Here is a 21627-nt window from a genome sequence, read left to right as displayed (position 1 = left end):
CTTGCCCTCAAATTGATCCGCCCACCTCAGACGGGTCGTCTTGGCCTGCCATTACGGGCCAAGCGGACAAACAACACGAATCATGTTACCTTTGCAACTCAGACGGTCCTGCGGGAATTAAATTCGAGAATGTCTCCGTACCAAGTTTGACAGCTTCCGTGGTATTGTACTTGGCCATCTCACATTGACTTTGGCCCAGAGAACAGAATCGAAGCTCTTGAAAAGACGTTGTTAGCGTGCGCGGGCAAGCTCGCACATGGCACCGAGCAGACTGCACATCTCTTGGCTTACCAAGGTGACAAGAAGTCGAAGACACGAGCCAAGTCAGACAGAGCGTCCGATGTGGGACGGGCCAGATCTGTGGACATTTTTGGGCCAAGGCCAAGCAGCTGCATATTGCTTGGTCCTCTCCCCAAAGCAACATCCATCTTGTTGTGATCTCGTGGACAGGTACCGTGGCTTAGATGACAAGAGATTGCTCAAAAATGAGGCGGAGATCCGCTTCGGTCAACATGCGGATGACCACGATGGACGGTAGTGGTTAGGTACCAGACGACAATATGGATATCTCGCCGTTTGTGGGTACCATGTGGTCACTTACAGGTTCAGTGTCAGCCATGTTGCATTTGTACCGCGCCGCCAATCTTCCCCGTGGGGTACTTGCGAGCGCAAAACTGGGAAACGGTAGGTGGCGGCAAGTACCTAGCGTCTCTGAGCGCAGCTGATCAAGGTCGGACCTTGGAGCAAGGCGCCAACCACAAACACCGCGAATGGAAATTTTCCGCAGCTGGAACAACGGCTGGACCGAGTCCGAGGTTGGATGATCTAAGGAGCAACCAAAGGAGAGAAGCGACACGCTTCTGATTGCGAAAATTACATCATTCTTGGTATGTGTCGTAAGCGTTAAGCACATGAAGATGATGTCAAGCTCAAGCAGAGATGGACTGGCGCATTCGAACGGAGCATGTCGTGATTCTTGTCTCATGTCCAAGGTTCATGATTGCAGAGTAGCTCCTTGATATTAGGCGGAAGCGAAAGAACGAAGAAAAGCACGTCAAGAGTGAATGTGCTAGTCGCGCCCACTTTTGAATCATCTACCTACCTAACGTTGCGCAAGTCACTCTGCCGTCGCCGGATGTCCAGAAAAATCGCGGCTACGAGTAGAATCGACAAGTCTCGGCAATCAGCGCGGGCAAAAAGTCTTGCTGATCCCAAGTGCTAAAGGTCAATGCTTTGCAAGATATCCATTTTCGGAACTCGGAACAAACCTCGAGACGAAGTTAGTAGTCCCTACTTCCTAATACCGCGCCGAATCCCAAGTGCCGAATTCTCAAAGTCGAACCAATCACATCTGACGAACTGATGAATCGCTTACGCGCCCGGGGGAGGAGGTGGAGGAGGCTGGTCACTCGGAGGTGGCGGAGGAGGAGCGTCGCCCGGAGGCGGCGGAGGAGGAGGGCTGCCAGAAGTTCCCGGAGCCACAGGGTAGCCCGAGTACATGGCGGGCATGCCAGGCGGCGGAGCAAGGCCTGGAGGTGCGCCCATGGCAGGTTGTCCATAGGCAGCGTTGGGGTCAGCTCCATAGCCGTAGCCATAGCCATAACCGCCACCTGGAGGAGGAGGCACAGCTGCAGGTTGTTGCCAGGGAGCAGCGCCAGGAGCAGCGCCAGGAGCAGCGCCAGGCGCAGCGGGAGCTCCATAACCACCAGATTGTGCGCCGTAACCATAACTGTCGTTTCCGCCGCGGCCACCACCACTGGCCCAAGGAGGAGCCGACGATCCACCATCACGCTCCTCTCTGGACTGGCGCCAGGGGGCAGCAGCACCAGTGGGACCGCGTTGCCAAGGCTTCATATCCCGATCACCCTGATCATCATAGCCACCTGGACCCGCCTCGATGCGGTGCTGAGGACCAGAACCACCGATAGCAGCAGGAGCAGCGCCGCCTCCCAACTCGGCCATGAGAGACTCGTATTCGCGGTCGACATGGTCGCCAGCCCCAGGTCTTGCGGCACGGTCGTTGTTGCGCCAGTTTGCGCCGCGTTGACGGTCGGGACAATCGCGGGCCATGTGTCCAGCATTGCCACAAACGCGACAAATGATGTTGGCTGTGAAGTTGCGCTGCTCGGGACAGTCGTACTTGCGGTGACCAATCTGTCCGCAGTTTTGACAAGCCTGGTTTTCGTCGTCACGCAGTGTACCGTTGAGGGCGGCGAGCTCACGAAGCTGGTTGCGCTTGAGCTCGTTCTGGCCTTCAGGGATGGATGCGGCCTGTATGTGTTAGTTGAAAGTCTGACTAGAAACTGGAGAGGAATGGAACTCACCGTCTCGATGATGTTGTTGATGAGCTTCTTGGCCTTGTTGACCTTCTCCTCGGTGTCGGCCATGATGAGACAGTGCAAGTCCTCTTCCTGATTGCTTGTGTGGGCAGCATCCGAGCGACCTTTGCCTTCCTTGACGGATCCTTTGCCGCGGATGGCGATTTTGGCGGCTGATTCGGTTTCCATCTTCTTCAGAGTGTTACCACGGGGTCCGATGAGGAGTCCAACTGTTAGTAAGGAAGAAACCCTATTGTTAGCTTGTAGTTCTCATCAAGGACGTAAGTGCGGGATTAGTGAGTGGGTTAGTGACGATAGCAACGCTGCGCATTACATGGAATGCCACAGACACTGTGTGCGACACGAGAGTGCAAGATGGAAAGGTTAGAGATCGAGGGTTAGCAATCATACTGAAGTTAATCTCCGGATAGTCATTGACTGGAACGTAGACTTTCTCTTGGGTCTTAGTTGGGCGCCTGTAGTCAGAGGGCGGGTGGTAGTTCGGGATGATCTTCATGGCCTTTTCAACAAGCTTGTGACGTTCGTCCTCGAGCTTCTTGCGGTAGCGGTACTCGCGAGTGTTTACACGACGACCGAAGTTGTCGTACTGCGGCGGAGGCGAAGGAGATCTGCCCAGTGTGAGCTCAAGCCAGAAAGCGTTGGGGAGGCGGACGTACCTGTCACCATCGGCTGGGACAACATCGTTAATCCTCAGCTTTTGGGAAATCTCTTCGATACGCAGGTGCAGGGTGTAAGCCTCGAGCTGCTCCGCAGTCATGTGGGCCGTGATGGCCGTGGTCAATCCCATGAGGCCAGCGGCCTTGTTGTCCGACGCGTCACCCCAGCGGTTGCGCTTCTTGCGGCGTTTGGCGCCATCGGAGAGGATAGATTCTATCACATCAAGCTCTGGTCAGTGTCATCCAAAGTGAAGAGCTGGAGAGAGGCTTACCACGCGTCGGGCTCCGGCCGCGCTTGAGGTCAGAAAGACCAGTGGCGGGAGCGGACGGGTCATAGCCAGTGTCCTCACCGTCGCCACCAAAGCGACGACGATTTCCCAAGGGAATGTTGTTGGATCCGGTGATGCCTTGGTTGCGCCAAGCCATGATTGCCGGTGGGTCGAGGGAGAGTTGTCGTGGAGTGTAGGCTGAAGCTCCAAATGAAGAGGCGGGCCTGTCTTAGACAACTTCTGCGGACAGGCTTCGGCAAATGGAGGACTTAGTCATCCAATGTGGACGCTCATTCTTCCGAGGTGAGACCGAGGAGTGGCGCCTCAGGCTCATCTGCTTTTCGGTGGTGTCTGTGAGCAACCGGACATCTTTCAACGGACGACGCAAGACCCTGTCCCGCTGATTACAACAAGCTGCGGTGCCATCCAGACTCAACTCCAGTGGCCTCATCTACGATATTTGCGTTTGTATGAGCCCAAACACAGCTTCACTTCCCCAAAATTGACAACCTCACGTTGGAAACCACCCGCAAGTCAGGGTGTTTATTCTGCGCCTGAGCTCTTTTGCTGTGAACGGATATTAGACACTGATCCATCGTCTCAATGAATATTTTCCGAATCTGGAAATCGATGGAGCACAGAGTCCACTGACGTGAGATTGACAAGCCAGTGTACATTTCTAAGCACCCCGCTACGATCGGTGCCGCTTGCCCCACCATTGGTGCACCACCATGTCGCCATCGCTACTTATATAGAGCGGCCGCATTCAACTCAAGCATCACAGACAAAGCAACCTCATCCAACATCATGGCAGCACAAAAGCCCGACATCACGCTCTACACTACCCAGACGCCCAATGGCGTCAAGATCTCCATCACCTTGGAGGAGCTTGGGTAACGAGACGAGCGAACCTCTTTGCAAGAGCGGAGCTAATTTGCCAAAGGCTTCCATACCAAGTCCAAAAGATCGACATCTCCAAGAACACACAGAAGGAGCCGTGGTTCCTCGCAATCAACCCCAATGGCCGCATCCCGGCCTTGACCGACGCCTTCAGCGACGGCCAGAAGATCCGCCTGTTCGAATCCGGCTCCATCATGCAGTACCTGGTGAGCCAGTACGACAAGGACCACAAGATATCGTATCCCGAGGGCACCCGCGAGTACTACGAGACGAACAACTGGCTCTTCTTCCAGAACGCGGGCGTGGGACCAATGCAGGGCCAAGTAAGAGAAGCAGCTCAGGGAATGCCACGGCTCGAGTTAAAATGCTAACACTGCGTGTCCCCCAGGCCAACCACTTCTTCCGCTACGCCCCCGAGAAGATCCCCTACGGCATCAACCGCTACCAGAACGAGACGCGCCGCCTCTACCGCGTCCTCGACACGCACCTCAGCGAGACGGGCAACCAGTACCTCGTCGGCGACAAGCTCACGATTGCCGACATTGCGCACTTTGGCTGGGTGTCGGCCTCGCTGTGGTGCGGCGTCGACGTCAACGAGTTCCCGGCGCTCAAGGCCTGGGAGGACCGCATGGCTGCCCGGCCCGGCGTCGAGAAGGGAAGAAACGTGCCTGACCAGGACAAGATGAAGGAGCTGCTCAAGGATCCCGCCAAGGTTGAGGCGCAGGCGGCTCAGGCGAGGAAGTGGGTTCAGGAGGGCATGAAGGCTGATGCGAAGAAGGACTAGCAAGCAAGCTTGCAAGTACCTACGGCTGTGAGCCATGTTCTTTGACGATTGCACGAAGCAAAATGCCAGGAGACACGAAATAAAAGCGTATCAATGTCATTCGATTTGGGAAGGACTCATTGCCACTCTGCGAAATCGTCCATGCGTCATCCAGAATCTGGGGGACGAATCACCTTGAACCTTCAAAACGCACTGCCCAAACCCAAACTCCTTGCGCCAACGGTAGTAATGATTTGCCGGCCCTCTTCAACGACGAGCCAAGCTACATCCTCACCACTCAGACACAGTTTGTCCCCTCGCAAAGCTTAAACCCCAGACCCCATCTTCACATCGCCCACTACACTAGGACGGAAACCACATGGCACGCCCCAGCCAGAAGCTTGCAAGCTTGATGGAGGCGCTCCCTCCCGCATGGCACTGAGCACGTGCACTCCTCCACCCTGCCTTAGGTATCACTGCTACAACACAACCACCCCAATCTGCCCCCTCGTAAGCCCCAGTCGAGATGCCACCAGCCAGCCAGCCCACACAGCCCGGGAGCCTCCAAAGCGCCGACGTGTCAACAAAATCACGCAACCAAGTCACCAAGAGACGTTGTCTGACCGATCAATCGGGCGGCGTTCATTCTATACTACTTTTAAGTTCTGCCTCCCTGCCTGCCTGTCTGTCTGCCCGTCTGCTCGCACGCCCTCCAACACGTCCCACATCGTCCCACGTCGCCCCAGTATCCTATATACAAGCGCGTGCGCGCCGTCCGTGGAGTGTGAGTGAGTAAGTGAGTGGTCTGTATGTAGACAGATGAGAGAGATGGTGATGTCTGGGGCGACGGACAGACGGACGGACGGAGGAGAAGGAAGGAAGCAAGCAAGCAAGCAAAGCGACCACCAGCGCAAAGAGTACATGAAGAGTGGTGGGTAGATGCAGTGACTGAAGACTGAATAGCAGACAGACAGACAGACAAGCCGGCGACTACGCTGTTGAACCTGACACGCTCCATACGCACACACACATACATGGGAAATGACGAGGAGGAGGCTGATCGGGAGCTGCTCGCTCTCCACACACACACAATCGCTCCGCTCGCTCTGCCTTGCCTTCTTGCTCTAGTCAAGTACAAACAGTCCAGTTCACGCAAACACAGACACACAATGAATCAGACCATCCATCCATCCATCCATCCACACTCACTACCTATCAAACCGTCAATCTACCATATGGAACCAACCAACCCCCCCGGAAGTTGTAAAAAAGGGCCAGGCAGGCAGGCAGGTAGGCAGACTCTAGACAAAATAAAGAACAAGAAGGCTCAAACGGCACCCCGCAACAACCGCACAACAACATCAACACCCCATCAACAACCCCTTTCTTTCGCTCTTCCACTCACGACGACAACCCTAATACGGTGCCCTCCCCCGCTTAACCCCAACGTTAATGCCATCATCCCCACTATCCCCATCGACGTCGATGCCCGCCAAAAGGCCGCCCAGATCAACCTTGGCCACCCCGACAGAGCCGGCGCCGATGATGCCACTGGCGCCGCTCGTTCTCCTCTGGCCGTTGCTGACGGCCGACGCCGCGGCACTGCGACTGCGGCTGCGGCCGCGACTGCTGCGGGCAGACTGCGCGCCGCGCGACTTGAGGGAGCGCGCGTGCAGATTGCCGTTGGAATTGGGGTGGGTCGACGTGGTGCCAGGCGGCGAGGGGTGTTTGGAGACGGCGGCCGGCTCTACGCCAGCGGGGAGAGGGGGCACGGGGGGCACGTGGTCAATGTGGCCGTTGGGACTCGAAGGGTCCGAGTAGTCACCTGTCGGCGTGTTGGCGTCGAGGGTCGACGATGGGACGGTGCTGAGGGGCGGGCGGGCGTTGGGGTCGTCTGGGTTGGCGTGGCTGTAGCTCGACCCGGGCGCTGCATACGAGTACTCGCTGGCTGAAAAGTCTGCTGAGATGAACGACTCGTCGTCGTCATCGACGGCTTCGTCAGCCCCCTCGGCGGTCCCTGAGTCCCGGCCGTGTCGGGTCAGGGGTAGAGGCCCGTCGCCTTGGTTCGTGAGGACCTTTTTGAGGTCATCGAGACGCACGGCTGAGCGCGCGCTGCTGGTCGTGGGCGAGCCGTTGGCACCGTTGCGATGATGATGGTCGTTGAGGGCACCAAGAGCGGCGCGGTGGTTCCCGACAATACTCGGGCTGGGACTGAGGTGAGGCAGACCGTTGGGGCTTCCATAGCCAGCACTGACACCAAGGAAGCCATTTGGTGTTGACGCACCACCTGCGGCAGCGCCAACGGCTGAATGGGCGCGCTTCGTTCGGTGTGAAAGGGAGCCTGACGCAGAGCTGGCGTCGTAGTGTGCTGCCATGATTGCGAGCACGGCTTCCTTGTTCCAGGATTCAAGCATTTGGTCTCGAATCTTGACGGGCAGCATGTTCGACTTGGCAGGGGTAAGGGCCTCCTTGACTTCTGCACGTGGCGGAGAGCTCTGAAGATTGCTGTCAATACCGAGACCTGTGAACAATGGCACGTTGACATTGAGGTTCGGAATGCTCGATCGTCCCGGGCTGGCCGGGGGGCTGTTGGGCGGCGAGTACATGGCGTCAGAATAGCCATCCGATATCCTGTCGACCAAGTCTTGACGATCTTCAAAGGGTTTCAGATCAACGGGTTCCTGCATTCTAGCTCCCGCTGCTGGGGTCCGTGTGTCAATGTCCTGAAGCTCAACAGGAGGGACGGTAATGCCTTCGAGCCACAAGCCGCGCTCTTTGCGTCGGTTGATCTCCGCCGTGATTTGGAGGCCAGTGGGACTGCTCTCGAATGCAAAGGCATGCGCAAGAGCCCAAAAGTAGCCGTGAACCAAGCTGCCAATGCGAATCTTTGCCGTCGCTTCTTCGACAGTGGATATATCCTCTTGCAGCCTCATCATCATTGGAAGGCCAGTCAGGAGAGCGTTGACACCCAATTTCAGTGCCAACCGAGACAGCAGGAGATGCAACAACACGAATTCGATGTCCGCGCCGTCGTCCGGAGAGGTTGCAAATTGCAGCGCATTGTCGTAGACTGCAAGATGCAAAAGTGGCATGAAACTCGTTCTCAGCCTTCTTGGACTCTTCTCTCGACTTCTCGTTTGACTCGCATTCGATACGGCCCTACGCGCCAGGTTGTCGCCTTCTCTTCTCCCGGTCTCTTTTCGCTCAGTTCTCGGGTCCACAACCCGCAAATCCGACTTGCGAACCTCGAGCTCCAGCCATGTGAGCAAGGTGTCGACGTACGATCGACGCACCTTAGCGAATGGGTCACGAAGCAGCCACTGAGTGCCTTCCCAGACGTCGACGCTCACCCGGCTCCGGCCGATCGAGCTCTTGTTGCCGTCTGAGTCCGTACTTGGAGAATTGGCCACATGGAGAATGTCTTTGATGGCCTCGAGAGCGACAACACGCGCCGTCTCGAAGCTGAAGAAGGATCCCGCTGGTACTTTCTCGCTCAGCGAACCTGTGCTGGCAGCCAAATCCACGATGGCCGTGGATTCTTCGATTGCCGCTGCCGTGGTGGCAGCGATCGATTGGTTGGGACCGGTCGACGGCTTCAGGCGAATCAAGATTGCCTGAAGCATGTCCGGAATCTGGTCGTTGTAGTAAATATGCTTTGCGAGGTTTGCAATACAGTTTTTAAGCTGCTTGAGCAGCCTCACTCTCGCCTCGGACGGAGCTGCCGTCCGGTCGACCACGTCAGCGAGGCTTGCTGAAGGAGTTTGGGTGGCCGGTGTTGATGCAGCCTCGAGAGTCTCTTTACTAGCTTTTGCGCCAGCGTCGCCATTCATCAAACTCGGGCTTTTGACGTGCAAAAGCTTGAGTATGTGGTTGACCAGGCCAATAAGAACATCCATGACGGATAATCCGATGAAGTTGATTCGGGCGTCGCCAAGAAGCCAAGTGATGATGGTGGCAAGAACGTACTCCTGATCCAAATGCTCTTCGACAATTTTGGTGTGGACGAGCGTATGCGATGCTGTCACGAGAATGACAAAACGGTCCTGGACAGGCGCCCAACCAGACATCATGGCGAATAGAGTAGTTGCCCATGAGCCATCAGCGTTGCCGTTGGGAAAATGTTCCGTCCATTTTACGCGGGTCGATATGAATTTGAGAACGGCGGCAGTAGCCTGGCGCAGTTGATCTCTGCTCACCGCTTCGAAGATATTCCGCAGCGCTTGGAGTGCGATGATGCCGGCTTCCTCTTCGGCCATCTTGTCCGAGTCCTCGGTAGTCCTGGCTACGGCCCCGGCGTCTCCGTCCTCGACGGTGCGCATTGTAGACGAGCTTTTTCGCCGGTTGTATGCTGCCTCCTTGTCCATGTCTTCCCTCTCTTTTTCCCTAAGTTCCAACTGCGTCAAGGTTATCCCCTCGGTCGAGTACAGGTTGACTAAAATCACAGGCACAATAACGCTTAGTTGTTTACCAGCGTCTGCGCCCAGGCATTCACTGCCAGCAGCGGCCTTGATCGCCGACAAGCCGGCTTTTCTAAACCGTATTTCCATGGTCCAAAGCTGACCTGCTTCCTTCTCCTTCTCCTTGTTGGCGAAGAATGCATAAAGTTGTACAATTTCTTCATAAAGGGAAGCGAGTTCGTTGTCGGCGGCGAGGGCCGCTGCGTCGAGATGCGCGCATAATGTCTCAAATGTCGGTACAGATGCCTCTACAAGTGTGATGTCATTGGAGTTGAGGACGGTGCGGAGGATGCTAAAGAGGCTCAGAGCGTAGAGAGGAATGTCGCGGGGACATTTTTCAATCAGGGCCTTTAGGATTTGAAGAGTAACCAGGACGTTTCTGCAGAGCACAACATGTTAGCAGGCGCACTACTGCCTCTTGTCTTGACCAGATCTCCCACTAAGAAGTCCCTTGCATGGACGCGCGCAACTCGTTCAAAAACATCCAAAGGTAGAATAAATGTCACGTACCCTATTCTCCGTCTCCACACGTCGCCCGCAGTTCTTTTGTCCAGGAACTCGCCCACCTTGACCAATTTCGTGCGCCGCGTCGAGGCATAGTACAGCAGATAACTCAACTCCGAACTGTTCGGCTTGACCTCTGCCTCCCGGTAGCCCTTTTGCAACTGGGGATAGCACTTGAGGATGAGGACCTGGTGTTTCGGGCGACACGACTGGCGGATATGATTCATTGTGGCAACAAGGCTGACACCTTGCGGGCGAGGTGGGGTATTGTTGGGGCGGCGACGTTGGGAGAGGGAGGGATGGCGGCGGTGGTGTTGAGCACACGCGCGGCTCGCCGAGTCGCGGACGTCTTGGTCGTGTCAGGCCCCGGGGCTGGTCAGCTGCGGTGACCTGGGAGTCGATGGGGCGGAGGCGGCGGAAGAAGGGCGAGCGGAGAGGAGGAGGATGACGGTGGGTAGGGTAGGGTAGGTCGGTACCCAGGCAGCCGTCGGCGGGTTCAGGTAGGTTGGCGTTGGGTGCGCGTCAGGGGAGAATTGCGCCTGGCACGAGCGCTCGTGCTGCGCGCTCCTTCTCCTTGCGAGGAATCAATTCGCACGGGCGCGTATGTTTTGGGGCGAGACGTTGGTGGATGCTTGCGGCGGCCGCAACGACGACGTAACGTGGTCGGAGACGGGCCAGTCAGGTCAGTCTGAGGTGGAGGACCGGAGACCTGGAGCTGCGTGCGGCTGCGGGCTGAACGAATAGGCGTCAGGCGGAAGGCTCAACCATCTTCACGTCATTCTGCCGCAGACTCCGGAGCTGACGACTGGAGCAAGAGGTAAACAGACAAAAAAGCAAAGGCTGGCAGGCAGGCAAGGCAGTGTAGTGTGAGTGCAGCACGCGACGCGGCATGCGTCAGTCAGTGACGGGTTGGGGGTTTGCAGCCCTTGTGCTGATTTATTTGCTGGGAATTGCGATTTGCCATGGCCGCTTGCATGGATCCCGTCGCCGGACCGCGCGCCCGCATGGCTAGCTACATGCCTCGAGAACTCAACACCACAATGCCTCAACCTTCTGAAACTGCCCTGTTGCTAGTCTACTCCTCCTCCGTCGTGTCGACCGCTTCGGACTGACATCCACCGCGCCACGCCCGGTTTCATCGCCCGTTTGCGCTGTTGCCGCCAGCCCTCGTGTCTGATAGAGCTTCAAAGCAACTCAATGCAAAGCGCAAAAAGAAAATCACATATAACAGAAACCCCGCACTGTAGCCTCGCGTCCCCAACAGCCCTCTCGATGCCCCCCCAAAAGAAAAGACGTGTCTCTGTACAATCGTTTGCTGCTCACGCGCGTCGCTCAGAAGCAATCCCAAACGCCCCTTCGAACAGTCCCCGTGTGTGGTTCATTGGTCGGCCCTCATTACCCATGGCGTGATAATACACCTTCTCTCATGTCTACTTTCTGTCTCCTCGATTACGAACGGCGAATGAATCCAGCACTCTGGGTCAGCCCGCGGTGGAAGCTGCCGATGCCCTGGAATCCCCTGCACGCAACAAGTTAGCGACATACATTCTTCTGCATTTTGCCAATCCGCAACCTACTTCATCAGATCGATTCCCTCTTCCTTGTCATCACCCTCGAATTGCGCAGGCAGCTGCTTCTTCACCGCCGCTTCTTCTGCCGTGTTGAATCGCCGACTGCTTGGACGTGTCGGGGTCGCGGGCGACATGTCTTGAGACTCGCCTTCCCCAGACCCAGATCCATCCCGTGATCCCTCCCTGCTGCGATCAACATCAACACCCAAAACTGGAGGAGAGCTCGGCTGCATTGGCCCAGGTTCCTCTCCCTCTTCCTGCTTCTCTTCCTCTTCCTCCTCCTCCTCCTCCTCCTCCTCCTCTTCTTCTTCTTCCTCCTCCTCCTGCCCCTTTCCAAAGCGAAACGGTTTAGCCTCTTTCGTCGGGCTCGAGTCGACAAAGTTGCGGGCAGGGGTGGACCCCAAGTCGGCAAACTTCCAAAAAGGCGCTGGAGAGCTGAGATAACAGTACTGACTGGGCATCTTTGCCGTGCTGGGAGGTGCCAGGTGAGGGCGGTTCCTCGCGACAAGAGGTGTGACCAGGCCATTGAAAGTCGAGTCTGGGAGATCATTCAAACCTACCGACTTGTAACCATTGGTGGCAGGCGGCGAGTAGGTAATCTCCAGCGAAGAACGGCCCACGCGGGGAGTTGGTCCGGGCTCGGTGTCCTTGCTGTCGGAAGGGATGGCTGTGGCCCTCACGTTGCTCTCTTGGTTGGTTGGTGCCCCAAAGCTAGCCGTCGAAGCTGGGGGGAAAGACGCCATGTCGTGCTTCCGATCGTTGATTGGCGTGAAAATTTGATCGTCCTTGAAGAGAGCCTTGGTCCTGGGCGGCTGTGGCCCGCGGTCAGGAGTATAGGATTCATTGGCCGTTGGATAGCTGGCCAGTGGCGGGGTGACGGACCGCGGCGACTCCTTTACCTGAAATTTCGATGGATGTGACGGCGTTTGGACTTCAACGGCACCGTGCAGACGCTCGGTGGCCTGCGCGATGGCCGGCGAGTTTGGACCGGAAGACCCCATACGATGCTTCTTGGTGTGGATTCCTTTCTTCAAAAAGTTCTCGCGCTCCTCCGGGACGAGGCGCCACTTCATGCCCTTGCCAGGCTCGTCTGTGCGGCGCGCAACCTTTTCGAAATGCTTGCTAAGAGACAGGTTGTGCCGAATGGAGTTCTGCCACCCGCCGCCGTTATACCGGTAAAAAGCGTAATGCTTCTTGATATACTCGTAGATGTTGGCAAGAGTGAGCTGCTCCTCGGGAGAAGACATGATTGCCTGGCCGATTAGCTGAGCATAGCTTAATGGAGGCTTCAGGTCCTTGGCACCATCAGCGCTATAGTCGATATGCTCGGTGCTTTCCAACATGACACCGCGCGAGTAAGCACCCGCGGCGGAGGGCGACGTCTTGATCTTGGGCGACTGCTTGATACGCGAAGGAATGGGAGTGTTTGGCGCCAGCGGCCCGGAAGTAGGTGCAGCTTGCTGGTAATGATCGTGGTTGGAGTTTGGCTGCTGTTGCGAGGGGGCAGTTTGGTTGAATTGGCTGCTTGTGGGAAGTCCACGGTTGTCGGCAGGCCTGCCCTGGTGGTTGTGGGCGTGGAAATAGGAATCTTCTTGACCACCTTCACCATCACCTGCTTCTCCCTGTTTGCTTCTTGTCCAGATCATGGGATGGATGCGCAAATCCTCGCCTGGGCACACAAAAATCATGTCCGTGCCGCAAACATTGATGACGGCACCAGAGTGGAGCCTAACCCTCTCCCCACGAGACAATGTACGATCGTCCAGCTTCAGGCCGTTGCGACCATTGACGATGATGAACCAGTGGCCGTCGTTCGGTTCATACTCGATCCATGCGTGCAGTCTGGAGACCTGCTTGTCGGGCCCAAGGTCAATATTTACCTGCGCGTCTGACGAGGGTGGCTGCTGCGATTGGACATCGAAATTGTTCTGGCTGTTGGTGGGAGTGCTGCCATTTGCTTGGTTGCGCGTTCCATGCTCGCCTCTTCCAATCAGAATGGTGGTTGACTTTGCAAAATAGACCCAAGAATGACCTTCGATCTTGGCATATGCCTGTGTGCTCCCGCGTTGAGCGATGACTGGGTCCCGTTTCTGCAGTTCGTTTGACAAATCGACCTGTGCGTTTGTCGTATAGTGAGCGACCTTGAGCATGGGAACAACCTGTGTGAGCAGCTCTTCTGGTGTCGATTTTTCAATGTCGGCCTCGTAATCGCTGCCGATTGTTCTATCGCTTTGTGCTGACGAAGGACGGGGCGGTGCAGCCGTTTCAGCGGCGTCGTTGTTGTTCAGCTGCAAAGTCGTCAACGGGAGTGACATGTGTGATTTTTGCTAGGGGCAGCAGCGTACTCTTCTCTTTTTTCTTGTGGGAGTGTCTGCCGGGTTGGGGGTATCCGATTGCTCCTGGGCGACGGCTTCGCGCTTTGCACCGCGACCGCCACCGCGGCCACCTCTCGGAGGCATGATGGCGAAATGTCTGTCTGCGAAGCGCATGTCAGTGGTGCAAGTTTTGTGGACGAGCGATGGAGTCAAAGGGTCGATGGGACAAAGGACTCGAGAGAGATGCAAGCGGAGGCGCACGAAGGCTACCCGCGTTGAAGGCAGCCCCGCTGCGCATTGGGGCTGGGCAGAGACGACTTACCGACGACGCCGGGCTCAGGAGGAGGACAGCGAGCGATGTCAGCGACGGTCGGGACGGAGAAGGGTCGCAGGAGAAGCGACAGGCGGCGGTTGTTGGGTGGGGGACGAATGTGAGGTGGTTGGCGAGGTGGTAGGTGGTAGGTGGTGCAGTGGAGTGGTGGACTGGAGTCGTTTACGCAGTGAGGCTCGGGCCGGCAGCGCAGTCGCGTTATTTGGGTTTTGGCGTGCTGACCTTTGCCCCGGGTCTTGGCTGGACACGGTGATTCGCGCCGGGTCGACCAGCCGAGAGCAGGGCAGGGCAGCGCAGGACAGGGCGTGGTTGCGAGGCCAGGAGATGAGTGTCAATACAGGAGGCGAGGAATGGAGCAGTATATGTCTATGTAATTTTGACCGTCCGTCCATGGGGGGTGCGCGTGCTGTGGTTGACATTTTGCCCAAGGCGCTGGCTGCTTCCACCGACGCCTCCTCCGGCTGCGCTCCCCTAGCAAACATCAAAACGAACCCAGCTGCTTGCCAACTCTATTCCTACGCGTTGGGTGCCATCACTCGTTTGCTTGGTGGCCTGTCAAATTCCGCTTGTTGGGTCAACGACGCGTCGCACACGCCTTGCAGCACCAGCACGCGTCGTGCCCCCTTCTCCTTGCTCGGCTCTGGGCGCGTCTGTCCCCGTCGCCGACTCCAACCTCATTCTTCGCGACGTCTATCCAAACAAACGCAAGGTTTTTGCTCGTCTCTTCCGCTTTGACAGCCGCTGCACGTCTAGAGTGGCGCCCGCCCTTGGACTGGCATAGCCGCTCCGAGGGATTTCACGCCGCCGTGCTGCAGAGAGACAAGGGTCTGTAAGTCGTTGCCAGAAGTTTGCATGGCAGTCACCCAAAGCTCGGCCACCTCTTCACCACCCCCCGTCCGCCGTCCCAGATCGATCCTGCTTCCTTCCGACACCACCCGTCTCCTACAACAAGCCGTCACCTCGACGCTATTGAATCTTGAAAAAGCTACGAGCATGCTCTTCCAGTTGCAGAGCCTTGATTGCATCCTTTCATCTCTTCTCTTCACGTGCCGCTCAATGTTTTCTTTGTTTACTCCGTCTCCATCTCAATCAAACGCTTTCGGCATCAAGCGGCCCTTTGCCCCCATCCTTCAGCCGTGCCGCTTCTATTTCTCTACCCACACACTTCCCCGACAATGGTACGTGACGTGGGACTGCGCTTTGACGCGCGACAGCGGCTGTGGCTGGACACCTCAAATGGTGCCCAAATGTGCCTGGATCATCCACCCGCGCCTTCGACGACCATGACTAGCCACGTAAACAATCGACCAGCGTGGCCGTCACGTCGTCGACACTCCAAGCCCAGGGGCTCTTACGGCCGTCCAAGGAGACTTCATTTTGTATCCATGGATACCACCTGCCGCGTTGCCACCATTTGCGGCTAGATATCTCGTCGTGATTTGTTCGTATTTGAACCCGTCTTTTCGACGCGCTAAAAAAATGTACCTTTCTTTTATCCTCACTCCTTCGAGCGAATGGCTCAGTCAAACGCATCACGAGTTGCAATTGGAGAAATCCATCAAATTCAACATGGCAATTCTGGACTGGCTACGATTGGTGGCACAAGGGGTTTCAAATGAAACAGCAACTCCTGGCACTACTTCTGGACCTAAGGAGCGCTCCCACTCTACCACGGCCATCCTCATTGAGCTGTCGTTCACCGCCAGGGCTGCACCCAGGAAGCCGCCGTTTTTCTCGATGTTCGCTGGGTATCAAGCTCCACCAAGTCGCTCCAACACACAAAGTACCGGTAGATCAAAACATCCTCTTGACCCCTCCTGAGGAGACGTCATTCCGGTTTCATTCATCTAGCGCGTTTGTTGACTTCCACATCCCCTTTTCACCCACTGAAGCCACGGTATTTTACAACAGTTTCCATACAGAAGGTCACTCTCGTAGGCCCTACTCACTCAATTCCGGACTTTACAGCTTACGCTACAAGGCCCACACCGTTTCCGTTATGCATCCTTAACTGAGTCTGGACATCCTCTACCATTTGGCTTGAACCTGACGCGCTGGAACATGATATTGACTTTTCAACCGTCCATTTCAAGGTATATTCGACGCATGGGTGCTGCCGTGGTTACTCAACACGGCATCGCCGCAAAGCACCGCCAAAAAAGGATCCATCAAACATCTACCAGATACAACCTCCAAGAATAGGGTACGACTCACAACCTGCGGAGGCCAGGCAAGAAAGCATGACGACGCAACTCCCCTTTTTTTTCTAAGTGCAATCCGCCTCCCAGTCCTCATCGCATCGACTCTTCCTCCAGTCCTCCACCGCTTCCTCGATGAACAAGGGAAGAGACACCTGCCAATTTCCGCTCAATGCTCAAAGCGCGTCAACCCTCCATCGAACGCAGAGAGTCAACCCATAGATGTTGGAAATGAGGAAGAAGGTGGCGACCACATATCCAAGAAAGCCGACAGCTGCATTTCCCGCATCCAGGACTTCTATGCTTCGGCTTAGAGTCCCAACACAAATCTCCCTCTTGAGGAGCTGAGAACTCGATGCAAAGGTGCTGCTTTGGCACTGTCGTAAGTGAAGATTTATGTTTAACCAAGGCTATCCTCTCCGGATGGTGGTTATTGGTCGAATCTTTTCCCGCTACCTTCAGATCTGTGGTGGCATTTTGCGCCAGAGTTAATGTAGCAAGCGGGGAGAGAATTAACGGCTTCTACCCACCTTGCCCTACCAGTACTCACCACGGCCAATGAGCAACCACCATGCACTTGTTCGACATCGGTAGGTGTCGAAAGAAATGCGATAGATCTCCTGGCCACATGAGTGCCCCCAGGGAGCATTCGTTCACTGCCGTATCAAGATCAACAGGTTACAAAGAAGCACCACTGCAACGAATGGACACGACAAGAATCAATCAATTGAGCGATCGAGGCCCACCCGCGCCTACGCACGCCAGCAACGGCGGTAGCGAGGGCCGGTCGGCTGGATGGTATCTAGAAAAGTCATAGCTCATAGCCCATGCACGCAGCAAATGCAGCAAACGCAGCACCTCTCCCCCGTGCTGCCATCATCTTGCACCTGAAAGCCCTCCGCGGCGTCACAGGTCCAACGCGCCCTCCAGCTCCAACTTGCGCGAGCTCTTGCCAACAAAGACCTTCTTCTCGTAGTCAGTGATGACCCAGTCGCCCTTGACGGTGTCCCAGCTGCTGAGGTCGCGGCGCGTCAGGTCGGCGCCAAACGTGACCGACTGGCCGGGCTGGACGTCGTAGAGGCGGTCGAAGCCGCGCAGCTGGTACAGCGGGTCGTCGGGCCCGCCGAGCGCGACGTACAGCTGCGCCACCTCGTCGCCGACGACGCCGCCCGTGTTGGTCACCGTCGCCGTCACCGTGAACAGCACGTCGTAGAGGCGCGGGTTGCCGCCCGGCGCGCCGCCCGCCGGGTGTCGGTTCTTCCACTGCGCCGTGCCGTCTTGCGAGCCCTCGGGGATATACGACGACGTGTCGGCCGCGGCGTACGGCTCCGACGCTTGCGAGTCGCCGTACGAGGCGTTGGCCGAGGTCGAGTTGAGGTAGGGGTAGATGAAGAGGGGCACGCGGTCAATGTCGTCGGGGAACTGGTAGTCGGCGAGGTCGGTGGAGACTGGCGTCGAGTTGAGCGACGGGGCGAAAGCGTTGGTGGCGTTGTTGGGAGCGTACGCGGGGACGTTGGGGTGCTTTGTGATCTTGAGGTTCGAGTAGGAGAAGTTGGTGTAGGAGAGACCGAAGCCGAATTCGTACACGGGCTCAATGCCGTTCTTGTCGAAGCTGCGGTAGTCGATGAAGACGCCCTCGTTGAAGTTGTCTTGCGGCGCGTCTTCTCCATTGTTGGGCGTGTACAGAAGATCGGTGCCGTAATCCTCACGGCTCTTGCCAATGGTGAAGGGCAGCTTGCCGCCGGGGTTCACACGACCGTAGAGGACGTCCGTGAGGGAGTTGCCGGATTCTTGACCGGGAAGTCCAGCCCAGACGATGGCGGTGACGTTCTCGTTGTCAACGAAAGCACCAAGCTCGACGGGACCCACGGAGTGGATGACGACGATGGTGTTATTGTTGACGGCGGTCACGTTTTGAATCAGCGTCTCGCCGGCGTGCCAGACAGTCAAGTTGTTGCGGTCACCAATGTTGCCATCAAAGCTGATGTAGCCTTCACCGCTGTCACTGTTGACAAAGACCAGCGCGTGGCTGGCTTGGCTGGCAAGCGCGGCAATTTGAGAGTAGGCGTAGTCATCAGTGATGCCCTGGATGATGCCGCCGTTGGAAAGGACCTCGTTCGCAATAGCGGTCAGAGGAGAGATGAGGTATGGGAACGCCGAAGTACCTGAACCCCATCCAACTGCAAGGGTGCCATTGGTGCAGCCCCTGTCGGAGCATCCGTTGGGTCCGTAGAGACTGTCGCCAGCGTCACTGCCAAAGACGGCGGTGAACTTTTCCTTGCCGGTCAGAGGGAGGACACCGTTGTTCTTGAGGAGAACGGTCGACCTGGCGCCAGCATCTCGAATCTGCTTGGCGTGCTCGCGACGGACGTCAACGTGCTTGTTGACCACTCCCCAGTTCTTGTTGCCGATTGCGTTCTCCCAGCCCTCGGTCTGAGTGGTCCAGGAGTTGAAGTTGGTCTCGACGTAGTTCTTCTCCCTTCCAACAAAGTAGTAGGCGGCCATAATACGAGTGGCCATGTCATCGATGCGCCACTCGGGAATGGTGCTATTGGTGACGGCCAGGGTGAGATTGGGTCCCCAGAATGCGTAGCCAGAGCTGAAAGTCGTGTCTCCGGGCATTGTCATGTCCAAACCAGCAAAGGCACTGAAGACACCCGAGTGTTGTGCACCCCAATCCGAGACGACGAAGCCCTGGAAGCCTAGCTCACCCTTCAGAATTCCATTGAGGAGTGCCGAGTTCTCACAACCGTAAGTGTTGTTGATCTGGTTGTACGAGCACATGATTGAGCCGGTTCCAGCGCGGACGGCATCAGCGAAGGGCCTAGAACTAGTCAGATTTATCCAAATACGATGAGTGCGGGTCAGCTTTGCTTACCAGAGGTACAACTCGTGAAGCGTCTTGTCGTCAACATTGGAGCTGATCGAGTCGGTGATGTTGAAGCCGAAGCCCCTTGACTCAGGACCCTGGCGGAAGTGCTCTTGCTCGTTCAGGATGTAGTGCTTTGTGCACGCGATGACGCCGGCATCTTGAACACCCTTCACACTCTCTGCGACTGCGACACCAGACAGATACGGGTCGGGAGAGAAGCCTTCCCAGTTGCGGCCGCCGGCAGGGGAGCGACCCAGAGGTCCAACCACAGGAGCAAGCAGCACGTCAATCCCCTTGTCCCTCGTCTCCTCTCCCATTCCGTATCCGCGATCATACCACACCTTGCGGTCCCATGAGGCGGCGGAGGTGCCTCCTGAAGTAAACGCCGAGTTGTAGTCCGCTGTGGCCCTGTCAGCTTTTGAAGGAGCGTTCTTGAGGCGGTGTCTTACTGAAGCGAATTCCAGTGGGCGAATCCTGCAGACACAAGGCAGGGAAACCAAGGCGCGGGATTGCCCCCACGTTTCCAACACATGGCCCGCCTTCCCAACTATGAAATATTAGCAAGTGGTTTCGTGAAGCAAATGACGGGCACTTACCCAACACCGGTGGTGAGGTTGACCTTCTCCAACAGGGTCAATTGGCCCACGAATTCTTTGGCCTTTCTGATTGCCGTCTCCCAGCCCTCAGTGGTCTCGTCGACCCACGGACTGGGATAGTAGGGTGGGGAAGTGGCGCCCCAGAGTGCATCGTCAGGATTTGAGTCGTTCAATGCCTACGTATCAGATGGTCAGCGAAGTCGTGCAAGTGAATCTTCTGGAGCATAATTGCGGCTGTGTGTGCTGAAAAAGGCAGTAGGAATGGCCCAGGCTCAGTATGCGAGCACTGTTGTCGAGCGGCCGTGGAGGACCAAATCATGAATTGGGACGCAATTGACGCACCTGGGATGCAACCAACTTGGCTGCTGCCAGCGTAGCAATAGTGGATGTAATGCGCATGCTGGGCAATAGCTATCAAGAAGATTGGTGGTTTGTTGAAGCTCGACGCAGAGACAATAAACTGCGTGCGGCAGGGTCCAAGCTCCAAAGCGACGCAAAGGCAGTCGCAGCCCTCAATGGGACGAATTGGCAGAGGTAAGGTCAAAGATCCAGAAGCTAGAGCCGGACAGAGGGTCAGTGAGCAAGCGGCGGCGGCGGCGCCTTTTGAAGTGCAGTCTAAGACAGGAAGAGGGACAGGCCAAAAAAATTCGGACAAAGACGCCCCTCTACTCTGGCCAGTCGCGCACCATGACCTCAATTCCAAGGGTAGGACGGCGCGGGGAACCATGCGTGCATTAGGCAAACGTTCCTGCTGATCCTCCAACCACGGGGCCCCGTCCACGCCATGGTCAAGGCCCGCAGTTGGCGAGGCGACTTGGGGAATTGTTCTCTCACGTCGAGATGGCCGCAAGTGACCCGCGTGATTTTGAAAATTGCTCTCCCCCTGGTCGACGCTGAGTGGCTGCCAGAGGTGATTCGTTTGTACCGTCGGCACCTCTACGGGTGCGGTACACGTAGGAGTAAGGCGTAGTAGCCATGCAGTCGATCCGGTCCCAGATGGTCTTTTCCCTTTGCTTGCCTCTCAAAGGACCGAGCCGCCGTGTTTGCCCCGGGTTGATATCCAGGTCCCGTCCGGTCAAGAGCCGCAGTCGGAACAAGTTTCCCCAGCGGGATTCTTCATGATTCATAAATGTTCCGACTCGTCTTGGAAAGATCTTTTGCCAGTCGGTGAGTCCAAAAGACTGCACCGCTTGTGGTCACTGCGTGGCTGGACCCGAGGGCCTTGAGCCTTGAGCCTTGGGCTGCCCAGGCTTGTCCATGTGCTGCTGGCAACGCCGCCCATGATGGCGATATGCAGAGAGTCGTCTCGAAGCGGCCAGTTCGCCGGACCAACTCCACAAAATACCCGATTGATGGGTAAACGTCGGCGAGGGGAGAGTGTGGGGATTGTGGGATGGCGGGGTGGGTGGTGTGGAATCTGGAGATGTGGAGGGAGAGGGAGTGCACGAGGCAACCCGCATGCATCCTTCTCGCTTGTCTCCAGCAAACAACCGACATTTTTCCTCTCACCATGTGCAACCCTCCGTCTCTCTCTCTCTCCCCGCTCCTTGGTCCTTGGTCCTCCTCTCCACTTCATTGCAACCGTCGCAGTGCATCTGCAGATTGCTCTCATCTCGGTTTTGACCACTCGGCCGGCTCGCTCCAGGACCCGCTCCCGCATCCAAAGTCCGGTCTCGGCTGCGGCTCTCTTGCCAGGACGGTCCGCGAGCAGAAGCCCTCACGCTACCCTCGCGCCAAAGCGGGGCCGGCCACGCCACAGCCTGGAATCACTGGCCTTGTCATTCATCCTTTGCCCTCTGCTGCATGCCGGAGTCCCGTATCGATGTGGCGTCATCTTGGGCAACCCCTCTTTCTTT

General features: G+C 56.8%; 5 protein-coding genes across 5 annotated transcripts; 1 reads left to right on the top strand and 4 right to left on the bottom strand.

Moving 5' to 3' along the window:
• Window positions 1-1371: 1371 nt before the first annotated feature.
• Window positions 1372-3421, bottom strand: J3D65DRAFT_606642 (uncharacterized protein; the record flags this gene model as incomplete). Its single annotated transcript, XM_066798453.1, has 5 exons — window positions 1372-2271; window positions 2325-2568; window positions 2669-2947; window positions 2996-3224; window positions 3268-3421. 5 exons carry the CDS (start codon window positions 3419-3421, stop codon window positions 1372-1374), a joined length of 1806 nt encoding a protein of 601 aa, XP_066651383.1.
• Window positions 3422-3611: 190 nt separating this feature from the next.
• Window positions 3612-5062, top strand: J3D65DRAFT_637985 (glutathione S-transferase GstA). The gene is made up of 4 exons (XM_066801569.1): window positions 3612-3732; window positions 3935-4157; window positions 4208-4487; window positions 4553-5062. The coding sequence occupies exons 2-4, from the start codon at window positions 4072-4074 to the stop codon at window positions 4946-4948; spliced, it is 762 nt and encodes a 253-aa protein (XP_066651382.1). The 5' UTR covers window positions 3612-3732; window positions 3935-4071; the 3' UTR covers window positions 4949-5062.
• Window positions 5063-6152: 1090 nt separating this feature from the next.
• Window positions 6153-10375, bottom strand: J3D65DRAFT_118746 (uncharacterized protein). The gene is made up of 2 exons (XM_066793806.1): window positions 9895-10375; window positions 6153-9763 (listed from the first exon to the last, which is right to left on the bottom strand). The coding sequence occupies exons 1-2, from the start codon at window positions 10113-10115 to the stop codon at window positions 6343-6345; spliced, it is 3642 nt and encodes a 1213-aa protein (XP_066651381.1). The 5' UTR covers window positions 10116-10375; the 3' UTR covers window positions 6153-6342.
• Window positions 10376-11317: 942 nt separating this feature from the next.
• Window positions 11318-14309, bottom strand: J3D65DRAFT_118718 (fork head transcription factor 1). The gene is made up of 4 exons (XM_066793805.1): window positions 14097-14309; window positions 13805-13935; window positions 11466-13747; window positions 11318-11407 (listed from the first exon to the last, which is right to left on the bottom strand). Exons 2-4 carry the CDS (start codon window positions 13916-13918, stop codon window positions 11338-11340), a joined length of 2466 nt encoding a protein of 821 aa, XP_066651380.1. The 5' UTR covers window positions 13919-13935; window positions 14097-14309; the 3' UTR covers window positions 11318-11337.
• A 2855-nt stretch (window positions 14310-17164) lies between these two features.
• On the bottom strand, window positions 17165-20362 carry J3D65DRAFT_118555 (beta-glucosidase). Its single transcript, XM_066793803.1, has 5 exons — window positions 20114-20362; window positions 19772-19947; window positions 19625-19722; window positions 19182-19575; window positions 17165-19127 (listed from the first exon to the last, which is right to left on the bottom strand). Exons 1-5 carry the CDS (start codon window positions 20168-20170, stop codon window positions 17210-17212), a joined length of 2643 nt encoding a protein of 880 aa, XP_066651379.1. The 5' UTR covers window positions 20171-20362; the 3' UTR covers window positions 17165-17209.
• Window positions 20363-21627: the final 1265 nt, after the last annotated feature.

The sequence above is a fragment of the Phyllosticta citribraziliensis genome, assembly GCF_038025025.1.
Source record: "Phyllosticta citribraziliensis strain CPC 17464 chromosome Unknown J3D65scaffold_12, whole genome shotgun sequence".
In the NCBI taxonomy this organism is placed as follows: Eukaryota; Fungi; Ascomycota; class Dothideomycetes; order Botryosphaeriales; family Phyllostictaceae; genus Phyllosticta; species Phyllosticta citribraziliensis.
The sequence above is the reverse complement of the archived record's forward strand: the minus strand, read 5'-3'. Positions and strand labels throughout refer to the sequence as shown.